This window comes from Apodemus sylvaticus, chromosome 9 (genome assembly GCF_947179515.1).
Source record: "Apodemus sylvaticus chromosome 9, mApoSyl1.1, whole genome shotgun sequence".
NCBI lineage: Eukaryota > Metazoa > Chordata > Mammalia > Rodentia > Muridae > Apodemus > Apodemus sylvaticus.
The window spans coordinates 109,357,524-109,382,607 of record NC_067480.1 but is presented as its reverse complement, the minus strand read 5'-3'; the positions used below and the strand labels follow the sequence as shown (position 1 = coordinate 109,382,607).

The 25,084-nt window shown below is 50.1% G+C and overlaps 1 protein-coding gene across 1 annotated transcript in view; it reads left to right on the top strand.

Moving 5' to 3' along the window:
- Positions 1 to 24,075, top strand: part of Rfx8 (regulatory factor X8) — a 62,158-nt gene extending 38,083 nt beyond the window's left edge. Inside the window, exons 7-15 of the mRNA XM_052192566.1 lie at positions 1,783 to 1,860; positions 5,395 to 5,508; positions 7,286 to 7,436; positions 8,027 to 8,085; positions 9,637 to 9,793; positions 12,807 to 12,901; positions 16,840 to 16,954; positions 19,148 to 19,464; positions 23,731 to 24,075. Coding sequence (XP_052048526.1) covers positions 1,783 to 1,860; positions 5,395 to 5,508; positions 7,286 to 7,436; positions 8,027 to 8,085; positions 9,637 to 9,793; positions 12,807 to 12,901; positions 16,840 to 16,954; positions 19,148 to 19,464; positions 23,731 to 23,928 — 1,284 coding nt within the window. The 3' untranslated portion in view covers positions 23,929 to 24,075. The remainder of the gene's footprint in view (positions 1 to 1,782; positions 1,861 to 5,394; positions 5,509 to 7,285; positions 7,437 to 8,026; positions 8,086 to 9,636; positions 9,794 to 12,806; positions 12,902 to 16,839; positions 16,955 to 19,147; positions 19,465 to 23,730) is intronic.
- Positions 24,076 to 25,084: the final 1,009 nt, after the last annotated feature.

Genomic DNA, 25,084 nt, shown 5'->3' with positions numbered 1-25,084 from the left:
GCTGGAGCCAGGCCCCCTGGGACTGCTGCCGTTCATCTTCTCAAGTGAGGCTGGCTCCCCGATGAAAGAAGGGACCGGAAAAGGGAAGCACTGGCCCTGGGAGGCAATGGGGGTGCCATGGTCGGGGCCTTTGGAGCACTGGTGCAGTCATAAGCAGGTGCTTCGAGAGCTCGAGGGTCAGAGCTTAGACCCCTCAGCCACAGAAAGCTGAGCGCAGTGCCAGGGTGGCTGAGGACAGGAGGGCTGCTGGAGCTCACCGGCCAGCTAGCCTCGCCAGTCAGTGGTCCCAGGTGCAGTGATACCCTGTCAAGGAATGAGGAAAGAGGGATAGAGAGGGCCACTCCTTGGGCCTATGTAAGCACGCACATGTACAACAAACACATACCACCACCACCACCAACAACAACAACCCTCAAAAAGAGGAAGTGTACAGGATGACTCAGCAGGCTTACTACAAAGCCTGACAATGTAGGTTCGATCCCCAGGACTCACACAGTGGAAGGAGAGAGCCTTCTCTGGCCTCACACATATGCTGCGCCATGCATGTTCCCATATACACCCATACACATGAATATGATCTCAATATGTCCTGTGCCATGCATGTTCCCATATACACCCATACACATGAATATGATCTCAATATGTCCTGTGCCATGCATGTTCCAATAAATACCCACAGACATAAATATGACCTCACACATGTGCTGTGCCATGTATGTTCCCATATACACCCATACACATGAATATGATCTCAATATGTCCTGTGCCATGCACGTTCCCATATACACCCATACACATGAATATGATCTCACATATGTCCTGTGCCATGCATGTTCCCATAAATACCCATAGGCATGAATATGACCTCACACATATGCTGCGCCATGTATGTTCCCATATACACCCATACACATGGATATGATCTCAATATGTCCTGTGCCATGCACGTTCCCATAAATACCCACAGGCATAAATATGACCTCACACATGTGCTGTGCCATGTATGTTCCCATATATACCCAGAGGCAGAAATATGACCTCACACATGTGCTGTGCCATACATGTTCCCATATATACTCACAGGTATGAATATGACCTCACACATGTGCTGTGCCATGTATGCTCCCATATATGCCCACACCCATGATTATGACCTCACACATGTGCTATGCCATGCACATTCCCATATAAACCCATACCCATGAATATGACCTCACACATGTGCTGTGCCATGTATGCTCCCATATATGCCCACACCCATGATTATGACCTCACACATGTGCTATGCCTGCACGTTCCCATATACACCCACACATGTGAATATAATCTCACACATGTGCTATGCCATGAATGTTCCCATATACACCTACATACATGGATAAATACATAAAAAAATTCTTTAAAGATTTTAAGGGTGGAGCATTATAGATGAAGACACTGGATGTCTCCCTCTGAACTCTACACATGCATGTACATGTTCAAAGACACACAAGTACACAGACACACAAAGCACATGCAAAAAGACACATTACACACCCTCAAAAGTTAAAGTGACAGAACTGACCTTGGCAGTGTATGAGTTACCACAGCAAACCTGAAGTGTCTTGAGCTGTCAGTAAGCTGTGCTGACTCTGTGCACACAGCACAGGTCAGGTGAAAACCCTGGCTACTGTCACACCAGAGCTGTGACGAGATCGACCCCAGAGAACAGATCCCCTGGGTCTCTCAGGCTGATTGTCTGTGAAGGCCCAACAGAGGCGCTAACACTCACCGCCTTCCTAGGTGGTCTTTCTTGCGGATGAATACTGCAACTACTGTCGAGACATTCTACAGAACGTGAGGAACCAAGAACTGGAGAAGGTAGGTTTTTATCTACTAACTACAGGCACTTAGGACCGGCTGTCTACCACTTCACTTGATCAGACCCCTCCAGGGACAGCAGGAGCTAGCCCACTGCAGCAAACAACTCATGTCTTAGTCATTTGGAAATCCTCCGAGGTTCCGATATGGGCATCATGATGCGTGAATGACAGACTCCCCTGCGCCCGAGTGCGGTGTGGATAGTAATACTGACCTTTTCCCAGTAATGCCCGCATATCCTATCAACACATGCCACTGCAAAAGAAAAGGACTTTGAGGCAGGTGATCCGGCACCAATAGGTAGTGAAGATTTTATTGTAGAACTGGTGACAGAGCTCGGCGACACACCACCGACCTTCAGGTGTAATGAGGTCTCCCCGTTTCACAAGGAGAGGGGCGTAAACTGGCTGTGGGAAACACATTGCGAGCCTGAGGCACGTGAGGTCAGAGGACAGTTTTCAGGCGTTGGCTCTGTCCTGCCAGCATGTGGGGATCAGGGATGGAATTGAAGAAGACGTCAGGCTTGGTGACACACTGAGCCATTCGACTGCCTGGGCTTCGCTCTTCAGTGTAGGAGCTAAGAATGCAGGGAACTGAGGGCACGCTCAGATGGGAGCTATCCTGATGCCTCTGGTATCTAAGCACTTCAGACTGGGGTGACGAGGCACTCATTGTGAGCACACGCTGTGGAGCCTGCGTGAAGCCTTTCGGAGTGGGAGGGACCAGTGTGCCCCTCTGTGTCTGCAGCGCCACGACGCCAAGCCTCTCACAACTCCCCTCAGGTCAGCAGATGCTTGCTTAAATCACGTCCCGTGACAGCTCCGTTTCTGGGACTAGGAAGGCATTTTCCACAAGGTTTGAGGAGTGTGTAATTGGGTAATGAGGGGAACAACGTTACACAGTAAGGCTGACAAGTCCTGCCGTTGTCCATTAGTCACCCCTTCCCAACTGATGTGTTAGTCAGCGGCTGTTAACTGCAACAGAATACCCAAGATAAGAAACTTAAAGTGTAGGGGTATTGGCTTTAATTTATGGTCTGGGGAATTTCAGCCCAGGTCTGGTTGGCATTGATCATCGGTTTGCATGTGTGAGGAGGCTGAATACCAGGCAGGGACTGAGCAGCAGAACAGTGTGTTCCTCCTGGGCGAGCGGCACACTGAGAAAGAGGAAGAGCCCAAGGTCTCACAATCCTCTGAAAGGTCATAGCCCCAGTGGCGGGATGCTGCCTACTAGGCCTAACTCGTACATGTGCCACCACTTCCTGTTAGCACACCAGCCAAGGACCACGCCTTTCAGTGATAAGCCATGGGGAAACAGTCTAGATTCAAACTATAACAGTTATAAATAAAATGCCTGGGAAGGGAAAGAAAATATAAAGAAAAATGTTCATTTTGGGTCATAATTTTAAAGGTTCAAGGTCTTCAGGACTCCATCTGGTGATAGCTTTCTTGTTGGCAGCCTAGAGCAACACAGCAGCTGGTGTGTGTGTGTGTGTGTGTGTGTGTGTGTGTCTGTCTGTCTGTCTGTCTGTCTTTTTCCTCTTCTTATAGCGTCATGAGCATCCAGTCATCAGGCCTATACCTCCATGGCCTTCTGTAATCCAAGGCAGCTCAGCCCCGGCAGTCACGGGCATCAGGGAGAGGGGACACCTTGGAGAAACACTTGTGTTTCTTACTCACTAGTGAGCAGGAGCAGGGACTTGAACATGGGTCACCAACCAGGCTACGCGTGGACAGCTTTCCCGATTCTACCTGGACAAGTCTGTCAGTGTTCCTGACACAGATCCCAAGCCATGCTCCTCATGGTGCTTCTCACCGCCTTGACAGGAATCACCTCCTGCCTGGGGTCCCTGGATGCCTCAGGATGTCTCTGCCCATGGAAATCCCACAGGACAGGAGTCTTATGTTGGAGAGATGGCTCAGTGGTTAAGAACACTAGCTGCTTTTGTAGAAGACCTGAGTCCAGTTCCCAGCATTCCCAGCAGCAACACAATGGCTCACAACCACCCGTAACTCCTGCTCCGGGGCCTCCGATGCCTTCTTCTGACTCTGTAGGCATGCACATAAATACACACACACACACACACAGAGAGAGAGAATTAATAATAAGCCTTTAAAGAGGGTGGATGGTCTTTATTAGCTGGCAGCTGCCAATCTAGTTCAAAAACTGGAATCCAGAAACAGGCAGATAAAACAGAATGAGAAGGAACTGGACTTTTGGCCCCTCGATGTGTTCCCTACTTGATCTCTGAGAAGGGCTCATATGACTTCACGGCTGGTGCTGAGGACTTAGGCCCGAGGAGCAATACTGTTACCTTTTTTTTTGTTTAAGCTGGAAAATGAGCAAAGTGATCAGTCAGTCAGTCAATGAGCTTTTATTCTCAACCCTTGGTAAGGCCCCGGAGCCTTCATCTTACTATAATCGACCAGAGCCCCCTGGTGGCCACAAACTGCTTCCCCTTAAGAACACTCTCAAGGTTTCCTAGTGGAGGACAGAGGCGGGGTGGGCTGCTTTGGTTGCTAAAAAAGAGGTGTTTCCTCTGCAGAGATGGCTCAGAGGTTAAGAGCGTGACTACTCTTCCAGAAGACTCAGGTTCAAGTCCCAGCACCCACATGGTAGCTCACCACTGTCTATAACTCCAGAAACCTCATACAAACCTAAGTGCAGGCAAAACACCAGTGCACACAGTAGTTTCCAAACACAGCTTGTGAAGCTGATAACACAACTTTGCATGCCCTGGTGTGAGGCCTTGCCATAGCCTGTATGTAGGGGTGATGCCCACAAGGCCCTGAGGGGTCACTGACTTTGTAGGGCTGAGGCCCACAAGGCCCTAAGGGGTCACTGACTATGGGTGTGAGACTCACAAGGCCCTGAGGGGTCACTGACTATGGGTGTGAGGCCCACAAGGCCCTGAGGGGTCACTGACTATGTAGGGGTGAGGCCCACAAGGCCCTGAGGGGGTCACTGACTATGGGTGTGAGGCCCACAAGACCCTGAGGGGTACTGACTATGGGAGTGAGGCCCACAAGGCCCTGAGAGGTCACTGACTATGTAGGGGTGAGGCCCACAAGGCCCTGAGGGGGGTCACTGACTATGTAGGGGTGAGGCCTACAAGGCCCTGAGGGGTCACTGACTATGTAGGGGTGAGGCCTACAAGGCCCTGAGGGGGGTCACTGACTATGTAGGGGTGAGGCCTACAAGGCCCTGAGGAGTCACTGATTATGTAGGGGTGAGGCCTACAAGGCCCTGAGGGGTCACTGACTATGTAGGGGTGAGGCCTACAAGGCCCTGAGGGGTCACTGACTATGTAGGGGTGAGGCCCACAAGGCCCTGAGGGGTCACTGACTATGTAGGGGTGAGGCCCACAAGGCCCTGAGGGGGTCACTGACTATGTAGGGGTGAGGCCCACAAGGCCCCGAGGGGTCACTGACTATGTAGGGGTGAGGCCCACAAGGCTCTACGAGGCCATTGACTATGGGGCTGAGGCCCACAAGGTACAGCCTGGGTTTCTGATGGTATGTTCTGTCACATCAGGTGGAGGATTTAATCACATCCTTCTGGAAATCTCTGCAGCAGGACACAGTCATGCTCATGTCTCTACCTGACGTGCGCCAGCTCTTTGGATGCTATGACATGCAGCTGTATAAGGTGGGTGGACCCTTGACTCCCCTGTGCATCCCTTCCAGAAATAGATGCCAGTGGTCAAGTTAGAACAACACCCCCAATACACACCAGCTTAGAACAACACCCCAATACACACCAGCCCAGAACAATACCCCCAATACACACCAGCCCAGAACAGCACCCCAATGCACACCAGCCCAGAACAACACCCCGAATACACACCAGCCCAGAACAATACCCCCAATACACACCAGCCCAGAACAGCACCCCAATACACACCAGCCCAGAACAATACCCCCAATACACACCAGCCCAGAACAGCACCCCAATACACACCAGCCCAGAACAACACCCCGAATACACACCAGCCCAGAATAACACCCTAATACACACCAGCCCAGAACAACACCCCAATACACACCAGCCCAGAACAGCACCCCCAATACACACCAGCCCAGAACAGCACCTCCAATACACACCAGCCCAGAACAACACCCCCAATACATACCAGCCCAGAATAGCATATCCAAATATAAACACCAGCCCAAAACAGCACCCCTAATAAATACCAGCCTAGACAGCATACCCTAATACACATACTGTACCAGAATAACACCTCCAATACACACCAGCCCAGAATAGCACACCCCAATATATACAAACCTGTACACAATGGACTAGGGTAGGGCCTTTTGCTCTTTTAAATTTCCTCATACACAGAAAATAATGATCCATGATTCAGATTTAAGCCTGTTTTTTTCCTCCAAACATATCAACCCAAGATGTTTTATCTTCTATCTATCTATCTATCTATCTATCTATCTATCTATCTATCTATCTATCTTTTCTTGGAAACAGGATCCCTTGATGTAATCAAAGCTGGCTTTGAACTTAAAATCCTCCTGCCTCAGTCTCTTGGGTATTGGGATTATAGGTGTTCCCAGGCCAGTCTTATAAAAGGCATTCTCAGGGGGCTGGAGAGATGACTCCGAGGTTAGGAACACTGGCTGCTCCTCCAAAGGACTCAAGATCGATTCCTAGTACCCACATGGCGACTCACAGCCTTCTGTAGTTCTAATTCCAAGGACTCTTCTAGTCTCCTTGGGCACTGCACACATGAAGCTCAGGGACATGCATTCAGGCAGACAGTCACACACATAAAGCAAATAACATCCAGAAAAGAAAAGATGTTTTAGAATGCAGAGCCGCGAGCCGTCACTCTGGAGCCGCGCGGTGGCCAGCCTTGCTCTGCTCTGAAATTCCAGTCCCTGGAGCAGTCACTGGATTTAGGAGGTCAGACGGACCTCAGTTCTGTGGTGAAGTTGTCTTTGCTCATCAAAGTCTCCCCAGTTAGGTCTTAGGGAGCTCGTGGTTATAGTTTGTCACCACAGACATAAAATAAAAGGGCTGACTCAGCACTTACAAATGTTGGTCCTGACTCTGTGTTCGCCAGAGTGGGCGTGGTGGGGTTTGCTTTGTTTTGGCTTTGGGTTTGTTTGCTCACTTTTATTGAATCAGGGGCTACACTGAGGGTGTGCCTCAGAGGCATGTGCACAAGGCCTTGGGTTCCATCCACAGAACCTGGGGTGTGTATGTGGGGGGGGGGGGGTTCCATTATCAGTGTCTGAATTATTGAGCTTCCTGTTCTGGCACACCAGGGTGGCCTGTACTGGAAGCCATGGCCGCCTAAGGTCATTAGTGACCTCCCTCAGACCTGCCGTGACTTAGCCTGTCTGCGGGTCACTTGTTGGAAGCCCCCGCCCTTGCAGGCCTGGCCACTCTGCGCGCTCTTTCTCCGTAGGGCCTGGAGGACACGCTGCTCCCCGACTTCCTACAGGACGTCAGCATCCAGTACCTGAAGTCTGTCCGGCTGTTCAGTAAGAGATTTAAGCTGTGGCTTCTCGGCGCTCTGGAGGGTTTTCCAGCCATCTTACAGATCTCCAAACTCAAAGGTAGAGTTGCACACAAAGCACGAATGCTGTATGGTAACATGTCATGCCCCGAGCAGCTCACACGCAGGGGAGAGTCTTTCCTCGCTTGCTTCTGAGGAATGGGTCTCACACAGGCCGGAAGTCAGTGTAGGGCAGATCTCATCTAGTCAGGGCTTGTTTTCTGGTTCATAGACAGTCTGTCAGCTTTGCCCTCACATTAAGGGAGAGGCGAGGACTCTGTCTGAGTTCTCCTCTCTTAGGAGCACCAATCTCTTCAGGAAAGTTCCAAGTTTTGTGAATAATTTGCTTTAACAGGCCCCTCCTCTCAGTCCTGTCACTGTGGGGGTGATGCTTCGCCTCGTAAGAGGAGCACCCACCCCAGAGTAGCCCAGTCCAGATGTTTGGATTCCACAAGCCTCTGCTGCACAGGCTTAGGTTGGTCGTGCTGCTCCTAGAAGAATCCCTAAGTCACTGGGGAGGCAGCCAGCCGATGGGTGAGGAGGAAGAGGAGGCGCAGACTGAGGCCTGACAGCTTTGCTGCTTGGCCTCGGGGCTGCACAGAGGCGCTAGAGTGGGCGGCACCAGTAATGGCCCTGTGTTATCCTCCACAGAAGTCACTGGATTTGTCAAAAGACTCAGGAGAAAGACCTACCTTTCCAACATGGCGAAGGTACGTTGCAGCTCCCTGGAGGTTCCTGAGCCACACCGTGCAGTCCCTGTAGGCAGGGAGGGAGCCCTTTCACCCCACCCCCACTGCCACAGGCAGAGGGCCGATGCTGGAAGCCCACCCTGCCCCTTGCCCTGAAAGGCTCCACCGCCTCTGATCTCTACACAGATGCACTACATCTAATAAATACAGGAGGGAGACTGCTTGGGATACTGGCCTGGGCTGGCTGGTATCAGAGACCAAAAGGTCCCATAGCAGCCCCCTTCCTCTCCCTCTACATGTGTCCCTCTGAACTCCACATGTCTGGGGTTCCAGTCTCCACAGCTCTGAGCCTTTGTCTAAGGTGTGTTGACTTTGTAGCCGACACACTAGACACTATGATTTCTCAACCTGTGGGTCTCAAACTCTTTGAGGTCATGCATCATATATTTATGTTACAATTCATAACAGTAGCAAAATTACAGTTCTGAAGTAGTAATGGAGATAACGCTATGGTTGGGGGTCACCCCAACACGAGGAACTGTATTAAAGGGTCGCAGCGCTAGGAAGGTTGAGAGCCACTGTGCTAGAGGACGGTGACATGGTTCAATCCTCCTGGATGTTTAAGTTCTTCTCCACAGGCTCAACCTACCTCTCACTGAAATGTTCCCAAGGCCTTTTGACCGTTGCATCTGTACTGTGCACGGACAGTCACCCCTTGTCATTGTCCCCTGGACAATACCATGCAACAGCTATGCACGTGGAGTGTACCGTACCAGGCGCTCCAAGTCCTGCAGAGGTGACCTAAGCTGTACGGGAGAGTGTCTGACTGTGAGCAAACACTGCTGTGAGGGACCTGAGCGACATGACATGTGGCGTCCATTCCATCCCGCCCACAAACAGAAGGGGTCCCAGTGCTCCTGGCGTTCAGCAGGATCCCACCCCGTCTCTTGCCCTGACAGGCACCAGTCTCCTCATTTCTCTGTACACTGGCGTCAAGGAGCTGCCCCCAAATTGGTGCCACGGGGCAGTGATATAGTGCCAGCCCCTGGACACGGGCCCCAAGTCCATCTGAGATGGAGAGGAACTTACCAGGTCCTCTGTGAACCAGCACCACCACCACCATACACACACACACACACACACACACCCCTGTCAGCACCCAGCGTTCCCGGGGCTCTCAGCCGGGCTGCAGTGTGTGCAGTGACCTAGAGACGGCGATTGCTTGCCGTGTGCAGGACCCAGAGGGTGACTTCAGAGCAAGGAAAGAAAGAGGGAGAGAGGAGAGAAGACAGACTGACTTCTGGCCCCACAGCTGTCCGGTTAGGATCAAGGACAATATTATGAGACCCTCCACTCTCCTTCCTAGAGTGACCTGGGCCTGGGTGGGGGTGCTCAGAAAGAGGACTCTTAGCAGCCCCGCGTCGGGAGCCCGAACGTGCCGTGTCATTTGTCACACACCCACAACCACCGCTCGTTCCCCTCAACAATAGCAGGACACTCTGTGAAGTCCAGGAGGGATTAGCGATGGGAACGCGACACAGATTGACCATTATCCTCCCTCCTCGCCCTTAGACAATGAAAATGGTCCTGAAAAACAGCAGGAGAGTTGGCCTCTTGAAGTCAGACCTCCGTGCCATCATCAGAGAAGGCACTCTGGATATTTCGAAGAAGGTCCTGGAAGGTGACTCGGGCCATGAAGAGGATCCAGAGAGCCACACAGAGATGAAATGTAACTCACACACTCTTTCACACTCCTTCAACACTCCTTCACACACTCCTTCACACTCCTTCACACACTCCTTCACACTCCTTCATACTCCTTCACACTCCTTAACACACTCCTTCACACACTCCTTCACACACTCCTTCACACTCCTTCACACTCCTTCACACTCCTTCACACACTCCTTAACACACTCCTTCACACTCCTTCACACACTCCTTCACACTCCTTCACACACTCCTTCACACTCCTTCACACACTCCTTCACACACTCCTTCACACTCCTCCACACTCCTTCACACTCCTCCACACTCCTTCGCACACTCCTTCACACACTCCTTCACACTCCTTCGCACACTCCTTCACACACTCCTTCACACTCCTCCACACTCCTTCACACTCCTTCACACACTCCTTCACACACTCCTTCACACTCGCCATCACTAGGAAGGTCTCTCACTGCAGCAGACCAGTTGTTACCTAGATGAATGTGCTCACACTTGTCTTCCTGTAGAGGGCGACAGGCAGCCCAGGAACTAACTCCCCAAGGGCCATGGTTCTCAACCTTCTTAATGCTGTGACCCTTTAATACAGTTCTTTATGTTGTGGTGACCCCCGGCCATGACATTATTAACTTCATAGCTGTAATTTTGCTGCTGTTATGGATCATAGTGTAAATATATGGTATGCGGCCCCTGTGGAAGTGGCGTTTGACCCACGAGGGGCTTGTGATCCGCAGGTTGGGAACCACGGCTCTGTGGCGTCTGCTCCCAGAGCCTTCCTGAGGGTCAGGTAGGACGTCAGTGCCAACGCGTGTTTGAGGAGCAAGCACTCAGAGTGACGAGGCCTTGGCCTTGGGAGGTCTGCAGAATTTCTTTGCAGACATTCCCCACCCCTGTCCCAGGGGGAGGAGGGGGAGATCATTTCTGCATCTGTCTTGTACACGTGCAAACCCCAGCATCTCTTCCATGCTGTGTGATTGGATGGAGTTAGCCCTGTAAGTTACCAGGGGTCTGTTGACCTGCAGTTAGCCATGTGGAATTCGAACTCTGGGCAGGGTAGGGGTGAAGCCGGCCACCATGGTGGTGCTCCACAAACAAGTAATGCGAAGATCCTCTTGACATTCAATAATTGTAAGGGAAATCTCTCTTCCTGTAAATAGGCTCAGTTGCGGGTGACACACTGTGAGGGACGGGGCAGGGACCTTCCCAGAGACTTTCAGGATGGGAGCTGGGAGTTACCAGAAGATTGGCCGTGGGTCCCAGGCTCCTCTGCTCCCTCTGCAGGTGTAACCCCTCCCCAGTCCACACAACCCTGGCTACAGCTGCCTGCAAAGATGCAGGCTCTGGGTGTCAGTGTGCCTCGCTTAGGCCACACAGAGTGCTGCTTCCACACAGTAGCACTGCAGTTTCTGTGACCCAACGGACACATGGATTCTGTAACAAACGCCACCTGCAAAATAATCTTTTCTCTGACTTTGAAGTAGAGTTGACCTGGCTACAGCTGTGCTAGTTATTAAAGTACAGAGAGACATCCGTGCTTTTGTAAGAGTGCCCACTAACTCCTCTTTTACTTGTCACTTGTGTGTCCCTTGTCCCTAAGACTCTGGCTCTCCCCTATCCAGATGCCCCCTGTGTTGAGGTTCTGTCTAAGCTCCACCCCACACCTACCTGGCAATAGCCAGGTATGTCCCACCCCAGAGATCTGGCCCACTCTAAGAGGGGCTACTTGCCCCTCCTCTCCCTCTTTGCTCTCCGATCTCCCACATTCTCTCACCTCTCTGCTCCTTGGGCTCTTCCCCCCTCCACGTGGTCATAGCCGGCCTCTACTCCACTCTCTCTATTCTCTCTCTCTATTCTCTCTCTCTATTCTCTCTCTCTATTCTCTCTCTCTATTCTCTCTGCCTCTCTCTACCACTAACTCCCATCCCCTACTCTGAATAAACTCTATTCTATACTATGCCTGTGTGTGTGTGGTCCCTCAGGGGCAGAGGTGCCCAGGCAAGGGCCCGCCTGGACACCTTCCCCCCCACGCTGCCTAGCCACACTCCCCTAATCCCCGATACTCTCCCCTTTTAAGCCCTTTCATCTTGGAGGGGCAAGTAGCCCCTCTTATAGTGGGCCAGATCTCTGGGACAAGGCATACCTGGCTATTGCCAGGTAGGTGTGGGGTGGAGCTTAGACAGAACCCCAACACTCTGTGATGTCCCAGTTCCTCAGCCGAGCAAAATTTCAGGGTTCTGGGCATCCATTCCCAATGGTAGGAGCTCACAGTCTCCCCTGCGGAGGGCACTGGCTTCCCCAGGAAACCCAGGTGGGAATCCAGTCACCGCTCCTGCCCCAAGCCCCAACCTACCTACAGAGCCCTAGACACCCATAAACTTCCTCTTGGCCCACTTAGAGCATGAGTGTCATCCCTGTGTGTCCCAAAGAGGATGCACAGTACTGCCAGCGCATTCCCAGCTGCCCTCGGTACCCGTGGGCCGGGTGTGTCCAAAGCCAGGAGCCACTGGGTCTGCTGTTTCATAAACTCCACTTGCTGGGCATCTGCCCTTGGGAGGGAGGCTGGTCCAGTGCTACCTGGGACAGTCAGACCTCGAGTCATCACAGGCTCACGCACATGCTGGGGGTTCCACCTGTGTGTGTGCATAGCCCCAGGCAAGGCACTGACTGCCTTTGATGCCCCCATGTTTAGGTGACACTGATGAGCCAGCTCATCTGCAGAGCTGTCAAGGATAGGTGAGGTCACGTCTGCACAGCGAGGTGAGCTCATCTGAAGTCAGACTCTGTGTAATTGCAAGGTGGGGCTATTGTCTCAGGACACATCTTCCCATCGCAACAAGTGGTGGAGACAGGACTGTGATTTCCAAGAAGGCGACCCCAGGAGTGATAGCTCCAGCCAGAGAGCTGATCCCTTGTGTTCAAGATGAATAGTGCATCATTCTTCATGTCTGTCCCCTAGGTGTCTGATGTGAGCACCGAGCTCACGCGATCTTCTTTATTTCACTGTCTCCTTGCAGGCTTGGGCTGTTTAATTTCTTTGCTGGAAACCTCAACAGATCTTGCTGAACTCCTAAACTGTGTGTCTTCAAACCTCCAAGTGCTTGTCTTCCAGGTACGAAGCTGGATTTTTACAGGAAAGAAGTGGGTGTTGATCCTCCTAGCTAAATTACAACCTCAGGTACCCAGCACTTAGCTTTATGACTCTAGCCTTGATGACCACAGAGCTGGTAAACTCAGCACAGAATTCATCCTTTGTTTCCAAAGAGTGTAGGCCTTGGGAGAATCCCTTTGAAGTTCTGTCTGTCCCTGAGGGCATGAGAAAGAGGTTCTTTGGGGGCCACAAGGAAGTCAGGGTAGTGTGGGGACATTGGCTCTCACCTCTCTAACAAGACACAAAATGAGGAGGTGGCATAGCACTGTGTGCACGCGCACATGTGTGCATGTGTGCATATGTGTATGTATGTGTACATGCATGTGTTTGTGTGTTCATGTATATGTGAGCATGTGTCTGTATGTGTGTGTGCAGTGTACATGTGTGTGCACAAATGTGCACGTGTGTGATGTTTGAGTAAATGTGGGCTTTATACATGTGTGTGCGTATATGTGTATATGTGTGTGTGTGTGTGTGCGTGTGCGTGTGTGTGTGTGTGTGTGTGTGTGTGTATGTGTGTGCCTGTGTGTGTGGTATTTGAGTAAACATGGATTTTATACAGCGATTTAAAAGACAGGGAGAACATGTGCTGGGTGTGTGTGCACCAAGCAGATTATTGAGGAGGATGGAAGCTCTCTCTGCCTTTGGGAAGAGCGGTGTCCATCTGGGCACTTCACAGTCATGTCCCAATGAAGTAGTTTAGAAAAGCCTCAAGGAGTAGGCATGGCAGCTCACGCCTTTAATTCCTGCACAGAGTCAGGAGGATCTCTATGAATCTGAGGCCAGTTTGGTCTATAGAGCAAGCTCTGGCACAGCCATGAGTGCAGGGGGTTGGGGGGAGGGAAGGAAGGATGGAAAGGGGGCTGCAGCTGTGTGTAGATCAGTGGCACAGCGTCTGCTTAGAGTGGGTGAGGCTGCAGATTCCACTCCCAGGAGCACAGAAAGCGAAAAGGCGGACTGGGTTGTCAGTGGATGTGAGGGGATTGCTTCCTGGCAGGGGTGCCTCTAGGGGCTCCTTTCCTTTCACCGGGGTCCTGGGCTTGACTTCTGTCACTATCCTAGTGGACAGCAAGCCACGAAGAGCCAGGAGTGCCTATGGTGAAGATGCAGCACTGTGCCCGTGGTCCTCATTGAGCAGGGGTAGGGCAGGGGCGGCGCAGAGCTTTGAGCTGCAAGTGAGATGGACTCTAGACACCTTCAAGGTGACAAAGCGGGCTCGGAGAAAGTGTGGGACTTGAAGTGGCTCGTGAAAGGCACACAGCATGCATGTTAGCTGAGAGAGAAGGGCAAAGGTGTGGGGACCGAACCACAGGCAGGGATGAGCCTGTGGAGAGGGAGGAACAGACACAGCAGGCCAGAAACCGACCCAGGCCTGGAGGCGGCCAGCTGTCAGACACCAGCTCCCAGCCCTCCCTGACCCTGACTAGCCTTCTCAGGGGCCCCAGCCAGGATCTGCATCTCCAAGGGAGGAGCCAGGAAGCCCTTCCCAACTGTTCTTTCCATTCTTTGCTTCTTGAAAGGTATGCCCAAGCTATGTGAGGAAGGTGCACAATGATTGAGAAGCTGAGGCAGGGGCATCATGAATTCAAGACTAGCTGGACCCTGTGCAAAAAAAAAAAATTAATAATAATAGTTGATCCAGCTCCTGTACTGGACAGTGATTGACTTGGCATGTCACTGGCACATGCTCTCAAGGGTCTGACCTTATTTCTGCACACTCACTCAGCCACCATCTTTAACTGTGAAATCTTTAACACCAGCCTGGCCTCAAAGCAGCCAGACTAACTTGTTCACATTGCAAGCCACGTGACACCGCGTGATGGCTCTGTGTGTTGCTGGTCTACCGCCCTCTCTGCAGCCTTCACCAGTGAGGCATGTTAAGAAAAATGATGTTTTTTTATGCACATGCCTTGGAAGGGGCTGTTACTATGAGATAGCTTAGCTGATTTTAAAAAATACAGGTGATTGTCAATAAGACAGTCAGCGTGGAGCTTTGGACTTGTCAGAGATGACACATGGCTTTGGTGTTAGCATCTGGTAGAATGCTAGTGGAGGAAAATGCCCAACTTTGTTCTTGCCTTATGCAATTTGGACCCAAGAATACTTTCTAAATGAAGCATCAAGAAGCACCTGCTGGCCATGGGACAAAGTCTCACTGGTACTTATGCCCTCCCCCAGCTCCCACCCAGCTGCCCTTAGGAAGCACCCACACTGGACTGAAGATGTGCCTCAGTTGGTAGAGTTCTTGTCTAGCATAGATGAGGTCTGATCCCCAGCACCTCATAAAACTGTTCATAGTGATGCTTACCCGTTACCCCAAGCTTCAGAGGTGTGGAGGGAAAACCAGAAACTCATAACCGAGCTGAGACTAGTCAGGGTTACATGAGGCCCTGCTTCAAAAATAAATAAATGATAGATAGATAGATAGATAGATAGATAGATAGATAGATAGATAGATAATAGATAGATAGATAGATAGATAGATAGAAGACAGATAGAAAGATAGATAGATAGATAGACAGACAGATGATGGATAGATAGAATGGTAGACAGGTGTAGATATACAGACAGATCATGGATGGAGAGATAGAATGATAGACAGACGTAGATATACAGATAGATGATGGATAGATACACACATATATACATAAATACATACATATAATACACATATATATGTACACACATACACATAGTACATATATATATATATACATACACACACACACACACACACATGCACCTGTATTTTCACAATGTCCCTCAACTCCCTCCACACTGAGGGTCACCAGGGGAGCCCCTCTTGGAGGTGAAGTGTGGAAAGAAAGATGGTACCCCACAGAGAAGGCCTTTGGCATCTGCAGGTTTTCTGTGAGTGTGTGAAGAAAAGCAGTAAGAAGAAAAGACAGTTCTCTGTTTCCAGCCACACTCTCCCTCTTGCCTTCATGCGTGGACCACATGGCATTTAAAAGTCACAGCATGTCATGGCCGTGGTCCACATGTAACTGAATGCTGCTCTCATTCTCCACACTGAGCATCTTAGTTACATAGGGCAGCATCCTGTTGACAGCCAGGTTAATACAAACCTTGGCCACCAGCTGGCCGGAGCTCTGCAGGGCACAAGGACAGGGGCTCACCAGTCCTACGTTGTAAAGAAATAATGGCAGGGTGGCTGGGTGCTGGAGTGTGGGTAGGCAGCCTTTGTGTGGAGGTCAGAGGTCACTGCTTAGGAGTTGGTTTTCCTATGTTGTGTCTGAGGCAGGGCCTCTCCTCTTCCTGCTGCTGCTGTCTGGCCCTGGACATGCCTGGCACCCTTGGAGACAGGGTCCTCCACTAGTTGAGAACTCACCACTAGACTGGCTGGCTGTCTTCTTCTGTGTTCTGGACGCAAACCCAGGTCCTCTTGCTTATGAGGCAGACACTCTGCCCGCAGCTGTCTGCTGAGCCAGCTTTAGCCCTGACCTCAGGACTCAGGGGTGTCTGTAGTCTAAGCGAAGAGTCCACACTAAAAGCAAAAACATCCACTATGTCCTTCTTATGAGGCTAGAAATAGGTCCCCTGCTTGCCTCCGCTCTCTGCAAACAGATTCTTCCCCAGTATCCCCTCCCCTACTCCTCCCAGCTGCACTCCTCTCCCCCAATCCACTCCCTCTCCACCTCCCTTGAGAAAACAGCAGGCCTCCAAGAGCCAGCAGCCAACCCAACAAAACAAAACACAAGAAGACCAGCCAGAGGCCCTCACACAGAGTTGGCTTCAGCCCCACTCTCATCTCCCCCTCTGTCCTTTTCCTTTTTAACGTGTGTGCTCATGACAAATACGTGCTCTTGAAAACATGGGGTTCTTTTTCCTTGATTTTATCATAAACGCCATTTCCCCCCTTTACGCCCAAAAAATAATAGCCAAGCAAAAGCAAAGAGGAGTTTATCAAGCTCGCTGCCAGCTTCCAGCTGAAATGGAACTTTCTCCTCACAGCCGTGAGCAAAGCCATGACCCTGAGCCACAGGGACAGTTTTGGTGAGTCTGACCCTCTGAGGCACATTGTTGATAGAGCGCTGCTGTGGGGGTGGACTCTGTGAGAGAAAAGGTTCAAGCCCTAACACTGAAAAACAAAGAAATAATAAAACTGTGGGTAAGTAAATAACAGTGCTTTGTTACATAAATGCTAATAGACAAGATAAATAAATATATAATAAGAGCATTACCAGAGCACAAGTTTTCATGTTACTGTGTAGAATCTATTCATCTTTCTCTTAATACTTTATGTCGTGTGCGACACATACAGAAGACCATGGCTATCTGTTTATTAGTGGCCAGGCGCTTGTCCACGGAATAAACAGACCGCATGTCCTCCTCCTTCCCTCACAGTTGAGACAGAGGGACTGTCCCTGCTTTTGAGACATAAACTGTGACATTTTGAGGACGGCACCCAGGGATGGGGGGGACGCATGTTCTTTGAAGCGCTCAAGTGTTGTTTTCAACTGTTAGGAGCAACAATTGATAAAGCTGTCACCATGTGCAGACAGAGTTCCTGCCCCGTGATGGTCCTCGGGGAGGGACAGCCAGGTCCCTGATGAAGATGAAGTTGAGGAGGTTGGAGGGAGGGGACAATTTTTGTGGTTTCCTGAGATGAATCATTCAGTGAACAGGTTTTTCTCCCCTAACCCCCATGTCCCCACCTGCAATGTCCCAGGTGTTGTCATAGCCGCTGGCAGAGAGCATGTCAACGTCCTAGGATTTAGAATGGATTTAGGAGACTGGTGACTCACGCCTCTCGGTGTGTCTGTGAAGGCAGCTCCAGAGAGGATTACCTGAAGAAGGATACGCTACCTTCAGTGTGTGGTGCGTCCCATCTCTAGTGCCTGAATAAAGGGAGGAGGCACTTGTGCGCATTATGGAATGAGCTGCCTTGCTCCCAGTTCCTCGCCCACCGTGATGAGCTGAACCCTCAGAAACAGTGAGCGAAGCCGGCCCTCCCTCGGGCTGCTTCTGTCAGCCCAGTGATGATAACTGCCCCGTACAGCAGAGGGAAGACAAAGCCTCCCCTCCCACAGTCTGCACACTAGTCAGGCAGGATCAGTCTCACCCCACAAGCTGCGGAGCACCCCCACTCTGTGTAGACAAAGCAGGAAGAAGGCGAGCAAGCCTTCGTCTGGATGAGTTTGCAAACACCCTGTAGCTCTTGGGAAGATTGCTGCTAGACAGAGCCATGTGGGTGACGCCCATTTTTAATGGGATACTCCCTTCTGGTCCAAACATTACAGAAGACATCCAGGTCTGAGGGTGTTGCTCCACCACCCCGGCTCCCCTGCCTGCACGTCACTCAATGTCAGAGTGTTCGTCCCGGCACTTCCCCCTTTCCTATAAACTGGGGTCTTCACAAGGTTTAACAGGCTGGGCCTTGGTGACCAAGTTTACTGTAGACAAGTCAGACAACTGTCTCACAAGCAAGGTCCATGTCCCTGCTTCCATCAGAGATCAGTGAACGCTGGGTAGGGAAGATGGTGGGAGCTTTGAAAACGGTTTTAAGAAGATGGAGTGCACACTCCTGAAATATGCTTTCATTGCTTTACAACTCTGTGACCTGCAGCCAACCGAAAACCCAAACTCCTGGCACTCACGCCAAGCGCACGTTGCCCCCACCCTCCTGGATCAAACCTGTGTTGATTTGTAAACTACGCGGTCCCCGGTCCCCGCTGCTGCCTGTGTTTAGCTGCTGCCTCCTCTTCTTCCATCCTTTTCCAGCATCTCCCCCATCCCCTCTCTCATTAATAACTTAAATAGATCACACAAGAGCCACGGCATTACTTGGTTTAAAAGGTATTTTTAAAGATTGCACAGGCTAGGCCTCCCATTCTGTTTCCCGGGCAAACATCAGGGCAGACTTCTCTCCGATAGAGCAGAAGGCAGTGCGCCTGTCTCCTACGCGGTGTGCTTGCCTCCGGACTCACACCAGATGGGCATTAACGTCTCTCATGTCGAGTCAGCTCTAGCCTCTGGCCCTCTCTGTGTGCAGCTGACCTGCAGGGCTCCCTAAGTGTAGATAACTGCAAGGGTCAAAGTCCAAGTCCCTGACCACCAAGCACCCCAGCCATTCAGTCCTTTCTCTGGTACCAAGGAGTTGAAAGTCACCTGTTCCCTAGAGATTGACTTATGCCTCTCTGTCTGCTGTTTATTCTACGTGTTCATCTCTGGTGTCATTTAATGTAGGCGCCTGGCATCTGTTTCATCTGCTGCTGTTGGAATATGTGATTCACATCCTAGAGTCATGCATGGAGGAGGAGGAGGAAGAGGAGGACCTGGGGAGCCTCCAGGACCTGCTGTCAGATGACCAGTTCCTCACCCAGCCGGACCAGGCCCTTTTCCACCCTCTGGATTCTTTGCCAACATCGGAATGTGCAAGCCGGAATGTGGAGTCACCTCAGGTGACACTGAAACACATGAGCCAGAGCTGTGGTCCCATGGGCGTGAGCAGCATGGTCCTGCAGGTGCTGGGCTTCCTGGTGGACACCACCACAGGCAATAAGGTAGGGACAGACAAGACAGACACACACACACACATGCACACACAGACAGAAAGAGACAGACAGACACATATACACATACACACAGAGAGACAGAAAGGCAGATAGACACAGAGAGAAAGAGAGACAGATAGAGACAGACAGACACATACACACAGAGAGTCAGAGAGAGAGGCAGACAGATACACACAGAGAGAGTCAGAGAGAGAGGCAGACAGACACACAGAGAGAGAGACAGACAGACAGATACACAGAGAGACAGAAAGAGAGATATACATGGGGAGAGAGACAAACACAGAGGGATACTAAGGCAGACATAGAGATAGACATACACAGAGGGAGAGAGTTAATAAAAATGCAAATAGCTGTGGAACTCATAAAGATCGCATGGACTGAACAGTGGCAAGGGTTCCCGAACCCTCTCATTTGCAGTCATTTTGTCAGGGGCAGCTGTGATAGTTTGCCTGCCCATTGCTGGTCTGTGTGTGTATGTGTTAGTCTTGTGTGTGTGTGTGTGTGTGTGTGTGTGTGTGTAGGAGCCATGTGTGTGTGTGCATTTGTGCATGTGGGGGGTACTTATATGCATGTATGTGCATGTGCGTGTGTCTGTTTATGCATCAGACTGTGTGTGTGTTTGTGTGTGTCCATCTTGGCTTTTTTGAGACAGAATCTTTCACTGTCCTAGAATGGGCCATTAAGCTAGGTTGGCTTAACTGAGTCACAGAGAGCCACTGGTCTCTGACCCCACCTGGCTTTTCTCAGAAGCTTCTGGAATTGCATTCATGCTTGCAAGGCAAGGGCTTTACTGAGCCCTTTCTGCTGAGCCCTTTCTGCGGCCGTAATTTCTTCAACCCCTTCACACATTTGGGATTTAGGTGCCCTCCCTAGCTTTCCATTTGCGGTCACAGATCCCCTCTAGAGCAGATCCCCTCACAGAAGCAGATGCATTGTCCATGAATGACCCTGTCAGCAGTGGATATGAAAACTGTGCATTCCCAGTATTCCAAAATACAGCCTTCCAGGGAGCTGTATTTGCAAAACACATCCTTAAGTGTTCTAGAGTTCAAAGATTCTGTATAAGACGTTCAGAAAAGCATCCCCAAAATCACACACACACACATAAAATCAATGAGACGAGAAAATGTGCCTTTGAGGTGACAGGTCCTGTCTGTCTGTCTGTCTGTCTGTCTGTCTGTCTGTCTCTGCTTAGACTTTGCTTTTTCATCTCAGAATAGTCAATTTGTCCATCCAGTTGTGTGAATAGCCTCCATGAATTCCTGGTATGGATATAGGCTGCGCACCCTTGCCATGGCTGACCTCACACGGACACTGAGAAAGAAGTCAGGCGTCTTCAGGCCAGGGTCTAGGGAAGACAGAGAAGCTGGTGACTCAGAGCTCTGTCTTGGGGGGATTGGAGCACTGGGACCTTGGGGAGGGAAGGGAGAGAGGAGCCAGGAGGGACAGTTCTGTCATAGGTACATCTTTACCATCTATAGTGTACATCTCTGTATCCCTTGTCCAGAATACTGCCATATATCTTAGCCACCATGGCCTGGTTTCTGAACTTCTTTAGAGACAAATGTCATTTTTCTTCATGGTAGACTCTTGTCAGTCTCCTGCTCTGTGTTCATTGAGCATGGAAAACTAAAGATTGCAGAGGACTGTATGTTCTAGTGTTGACCAGAGGTCCTAGGTTCTATAAATCTAAGGGAAGATCAGTTAGCATCTTAATTCATTCAGGGATTCCCTTTAGGATTTAGAATGCCTAGAAATAGGATGGGAAGGACTAGGGAGAGGAAGCAACCTTGTAGACCATACACAGTAGTCCTTCTAAGGACAACACCAAAGGAGTCAGCCGGTTACAACGTATGTCCTATAAGAGACCTCTGTGTGTGTAAGTGAACCTAGTCAGTGAGTCGGGAGCTAATGACTATTGACCCCAAAGTCAAGGACATGACTGCAGTGGGAGTGGGGTCTCCTCAGATGAGGAGGAGCTGGAGCCAACATTCCAGCAGCGTATATAGAAAGGAGACCAAGCCACTGTGAAGAAGGCTAACAGGGAATGACTCTCCCCAGGTAGTGGCCTAGAAAATCTGTCCAGGCCTAGCAGCAGACATAGTGGTCCATCTGAGCCTATTCTAGAGCATTCTGTAGAACTCAATAGGACCACCATGAGTGCTGGGTTGTGGTGTTCAGTGAAATACAGTGAACTACAGCATGAGAATCTGTTAAAGAATAAACTGTGTCATCCAGTGACGTCAGTTAAAACATGGCAAGGAACCCTTTATTCAAGACCACTCTGGTGGGACAAACAGGCTCTTGCTCAACTCTTGAAGCAATGACAGCAAATAGATAAGGATCAAGGAGCAGTCAGTGGGATCTCTAGGAGGAGACATCAAGCATCAGGAGGGTTCTGCCGTAAATCAGCTTGATAGGATTATCTCTGATGGTGGACCATGGTGCCCAGATCTTTCCCAGGGGATGGTGAAGACTGAGGAACCATGTATGGAGGATGTCGGAGTATCAGGGATGGTTGGGAGATCTTCCCAAATTGACTAGAGATTCCTTTAAGTGAATAGATAGTTCTAGAAGAAGGTTCGGGGTTACGTTTGGCCACATAGACAATCTTGTCAGTCAGGGAGATGAGCAAGTGAACTTTCACCTCCAGAGCCACACTTGAGCAGGATAGAGAGCAGGCACAAGCATCAGTCACCATGTGGGAAAGGGGATGTAACCAGATCTGTGTCACAGTGCCATTACTGAGGCTTTCGGATGGCAGATTTTTCCCAAGATCACCTGAGAGCTCAGGGTTCACACCTGTACAGATGCCTTTCCAAGGCTAACCTTCTCAGCATCCTCTCTTCAGTGGGTCTTCCACCAGTGGGATTACTTCTGAATTAATTCAGTGACTGGTAAGTGTGCAGTTCCTGCACACAAATTCCAGAATCTCACCTCCTCACGTGTTACCTGAGAACCCAGAGCAAGCAGCTTAATTCCATAGGTTTAAATAAGCCAATCACTGAAAAATGCTTTCAAACAGCATCCAGCATCCACCAGTCATCACGGTTACCCTGCCGGCAAGCTCCTTGCTCTGAGCACCTGCCCCGAATGCCACGCACCTCTGCAGTCCCGGAAGCTCATTACAGTGAGGTCTGACTTATGTTTAATTGGCGGAAACAATAGAGAAGACATTAAAAACTTAATTGAACTTCGTAATAAAGCAGTACAAGCAGATGAATGACAGATAATCCAAGGAAATATGCATTAGAGATTAATTAAAGCCGTTCTGTTTCTTCACGCCTGCTGAGTTAGCTGTAATGACTTAAACAAGCGAACACCGAGAAGTCACACGCCTCTGATTTTCATTGCATTCATTATCCAGCATGTGTGACACACACACACACCCATGGCCCATCTGCGCTCCTCTGGTGAGAGTTAATGCCCCGTGCACTGCACATCTGTGACAGCCTCATTCTCAGAACAATTTAGCGCTGCCCTGCACCTAGGATAACAGCCGGAGTCAGCATTCCAGACTGACACATCCAGCCACCAGTCTTGTGAACTGCAGCAACATCCCAGAGACTCTAAGACGCCAAGGCATGTTCAAGAAAAATTCAAAGGTGTCGCTGACATCAGATAAAGAAAATAATCTTAAAAAACACAAACTGATTTTCACCTTCATGTATTTAGAATTAAAGGAGAAGGAGAGAGAGAGAGAGAGAGAGAGAGAGAGAGAGAGAGAGAGAGAGAGAGAGAGAGACTCTTTTGTCTTGTCCACATCTCCATTCCCCATTCCCCTGGTGTGAGTGGGTGAGCAAGACAGACTATGTGAGCTGTATCAGAGCCCGTGAACCTCTGTAATCCTTTCCTGCCCAACCTAGTGTCCACTCACCAGTGGAGCGCAACTGTCTTCCCAGCCCCTCCCCAGCCTAAGTCCATCTTTGAGGAATGGTTGGGGGGGAGGTCTCTATGGGAAGTAGTCAGCTCCAGGGCTCCTCCACCAAACTGCAGACCCTCACACCTTTCCTAAAGGCAATCCACTTGACATGCGCCATCTCTCTTGCCTCGTCTTCTGATTGGCGGGTCCTCCCAGGAAATCTCGAGGTGTGAAAGATCCTGTGAGAAATTAGGGTTCCCCCAGCAGAAGCGAAGGAAATACATTACTCCCCACCCCACATTAGGTCCCCAAGTGGGCAGATCCTGCAACCAGGACTAGAATAATGGTGTTCTTTTGTCTTTTCCCTTTAACCCCACCCCCACCCCACTCAGCTCATCCAGGTATTGCTAGAAGACAAGGCCACCGAAAGCGCCGTGAAGCTCAGCCTTCCCGTGGGACAGGAGGCCCTCATAACTCTAAGCAATGGACAGAGATTTGTGATTCACATATCAGATGTGCCCCAAAGCTCGGAAAACACTTACTGCAGGAAAAGCAACTCGAACATGCAAGGCAACGGTTTGCTGGAGTAGGATGTGAGGAAGCAGGCCTGAATCCTTAAGACGTATTAAATCCTAAAGCTTTTATATTGATCTCTGAGATTTTAATGTATATAATAGGTGAAGCATTTTATGTTTGTATGTATTTTGAGGAATTGTATTTGATCAAACTATAAACTAATTTTGGGAATAATCTGTCTTGCCTCTTGCTATTCTTTTGGATCTTGTTGGACAGTCGTCTCTGGGGACAGAACAGAAGACCAGTTTAAGGAATCTCATCTGGAGTAAGAAATGGTCAGGTTTCCAGAGTAAGGCACAGTTTAAGAAATACAGGCCAGCGTTTCTCTTCCTCTTTGTTGTGATCCCATCAAAACAGAACTTGTAGAAAAACCCATCAGTCTTGAGGAGCAGGAGAAAGCTCACTGACTGTTCGTGTGTGTGTGTGTGTGTGTGTGTGTGTATGTGGTGGGGAAGTGAGTGTGTGTGTGTAGTGTGTGTGTGTATTTGTATGTATGTGTGTGTGTATGTGGTGGGGAGGTGTGTGTGTATGTGGGTGTGTGGGTATGTATGTGGTGGGGAGGTCTGTATGTGTGTGTGTAGGTGTGTGGGTGTGTGTATGTGTGGGTGTGTGTGGGTGGCGGGTGTCCATCCCATTATGCCTGCTCCCTGGCACTCCCTGGTGTGACTAACCACCCACTTCATTACCTCAGTTTTCAAAGCATGAGGTAGAATTATAATTCAAAAATGTCTGTGACAGAACCCTTTTATGAAACACAATCTTAAAAGTTGTTGAAACTTCGTGTATCCCTGCTGTATGGATAGTTTCTGCAACTGATTGATGATTCACATTATTTCTGGTGTAAATGAAATGACTTGAGAAATTACATATCATTTAGTTCCACATATGAGGGGAATTAGATTTACCTGCAAAAATGAATTTAATTTCCTGTATGCATAAAAGTTTTAAGAAATAGGAACTGGATCACACTAGAATTTTTCATCTTTGGGGCTGGAGAGAGCTCAGCAGGTAAGAGCGCTTCCTACTACTTCAGATGGCCCAAGTTCTGTCCTCAGCTTGCAGCTACCTGTAGCTCGAGTTGGGGGTGGGGGAGGGGGAGACCCAATGCCCCCTTGTGGTGTCTCTGTTCACTGCTCTCACATGCATAAGTCCACATTCATGTATACACAC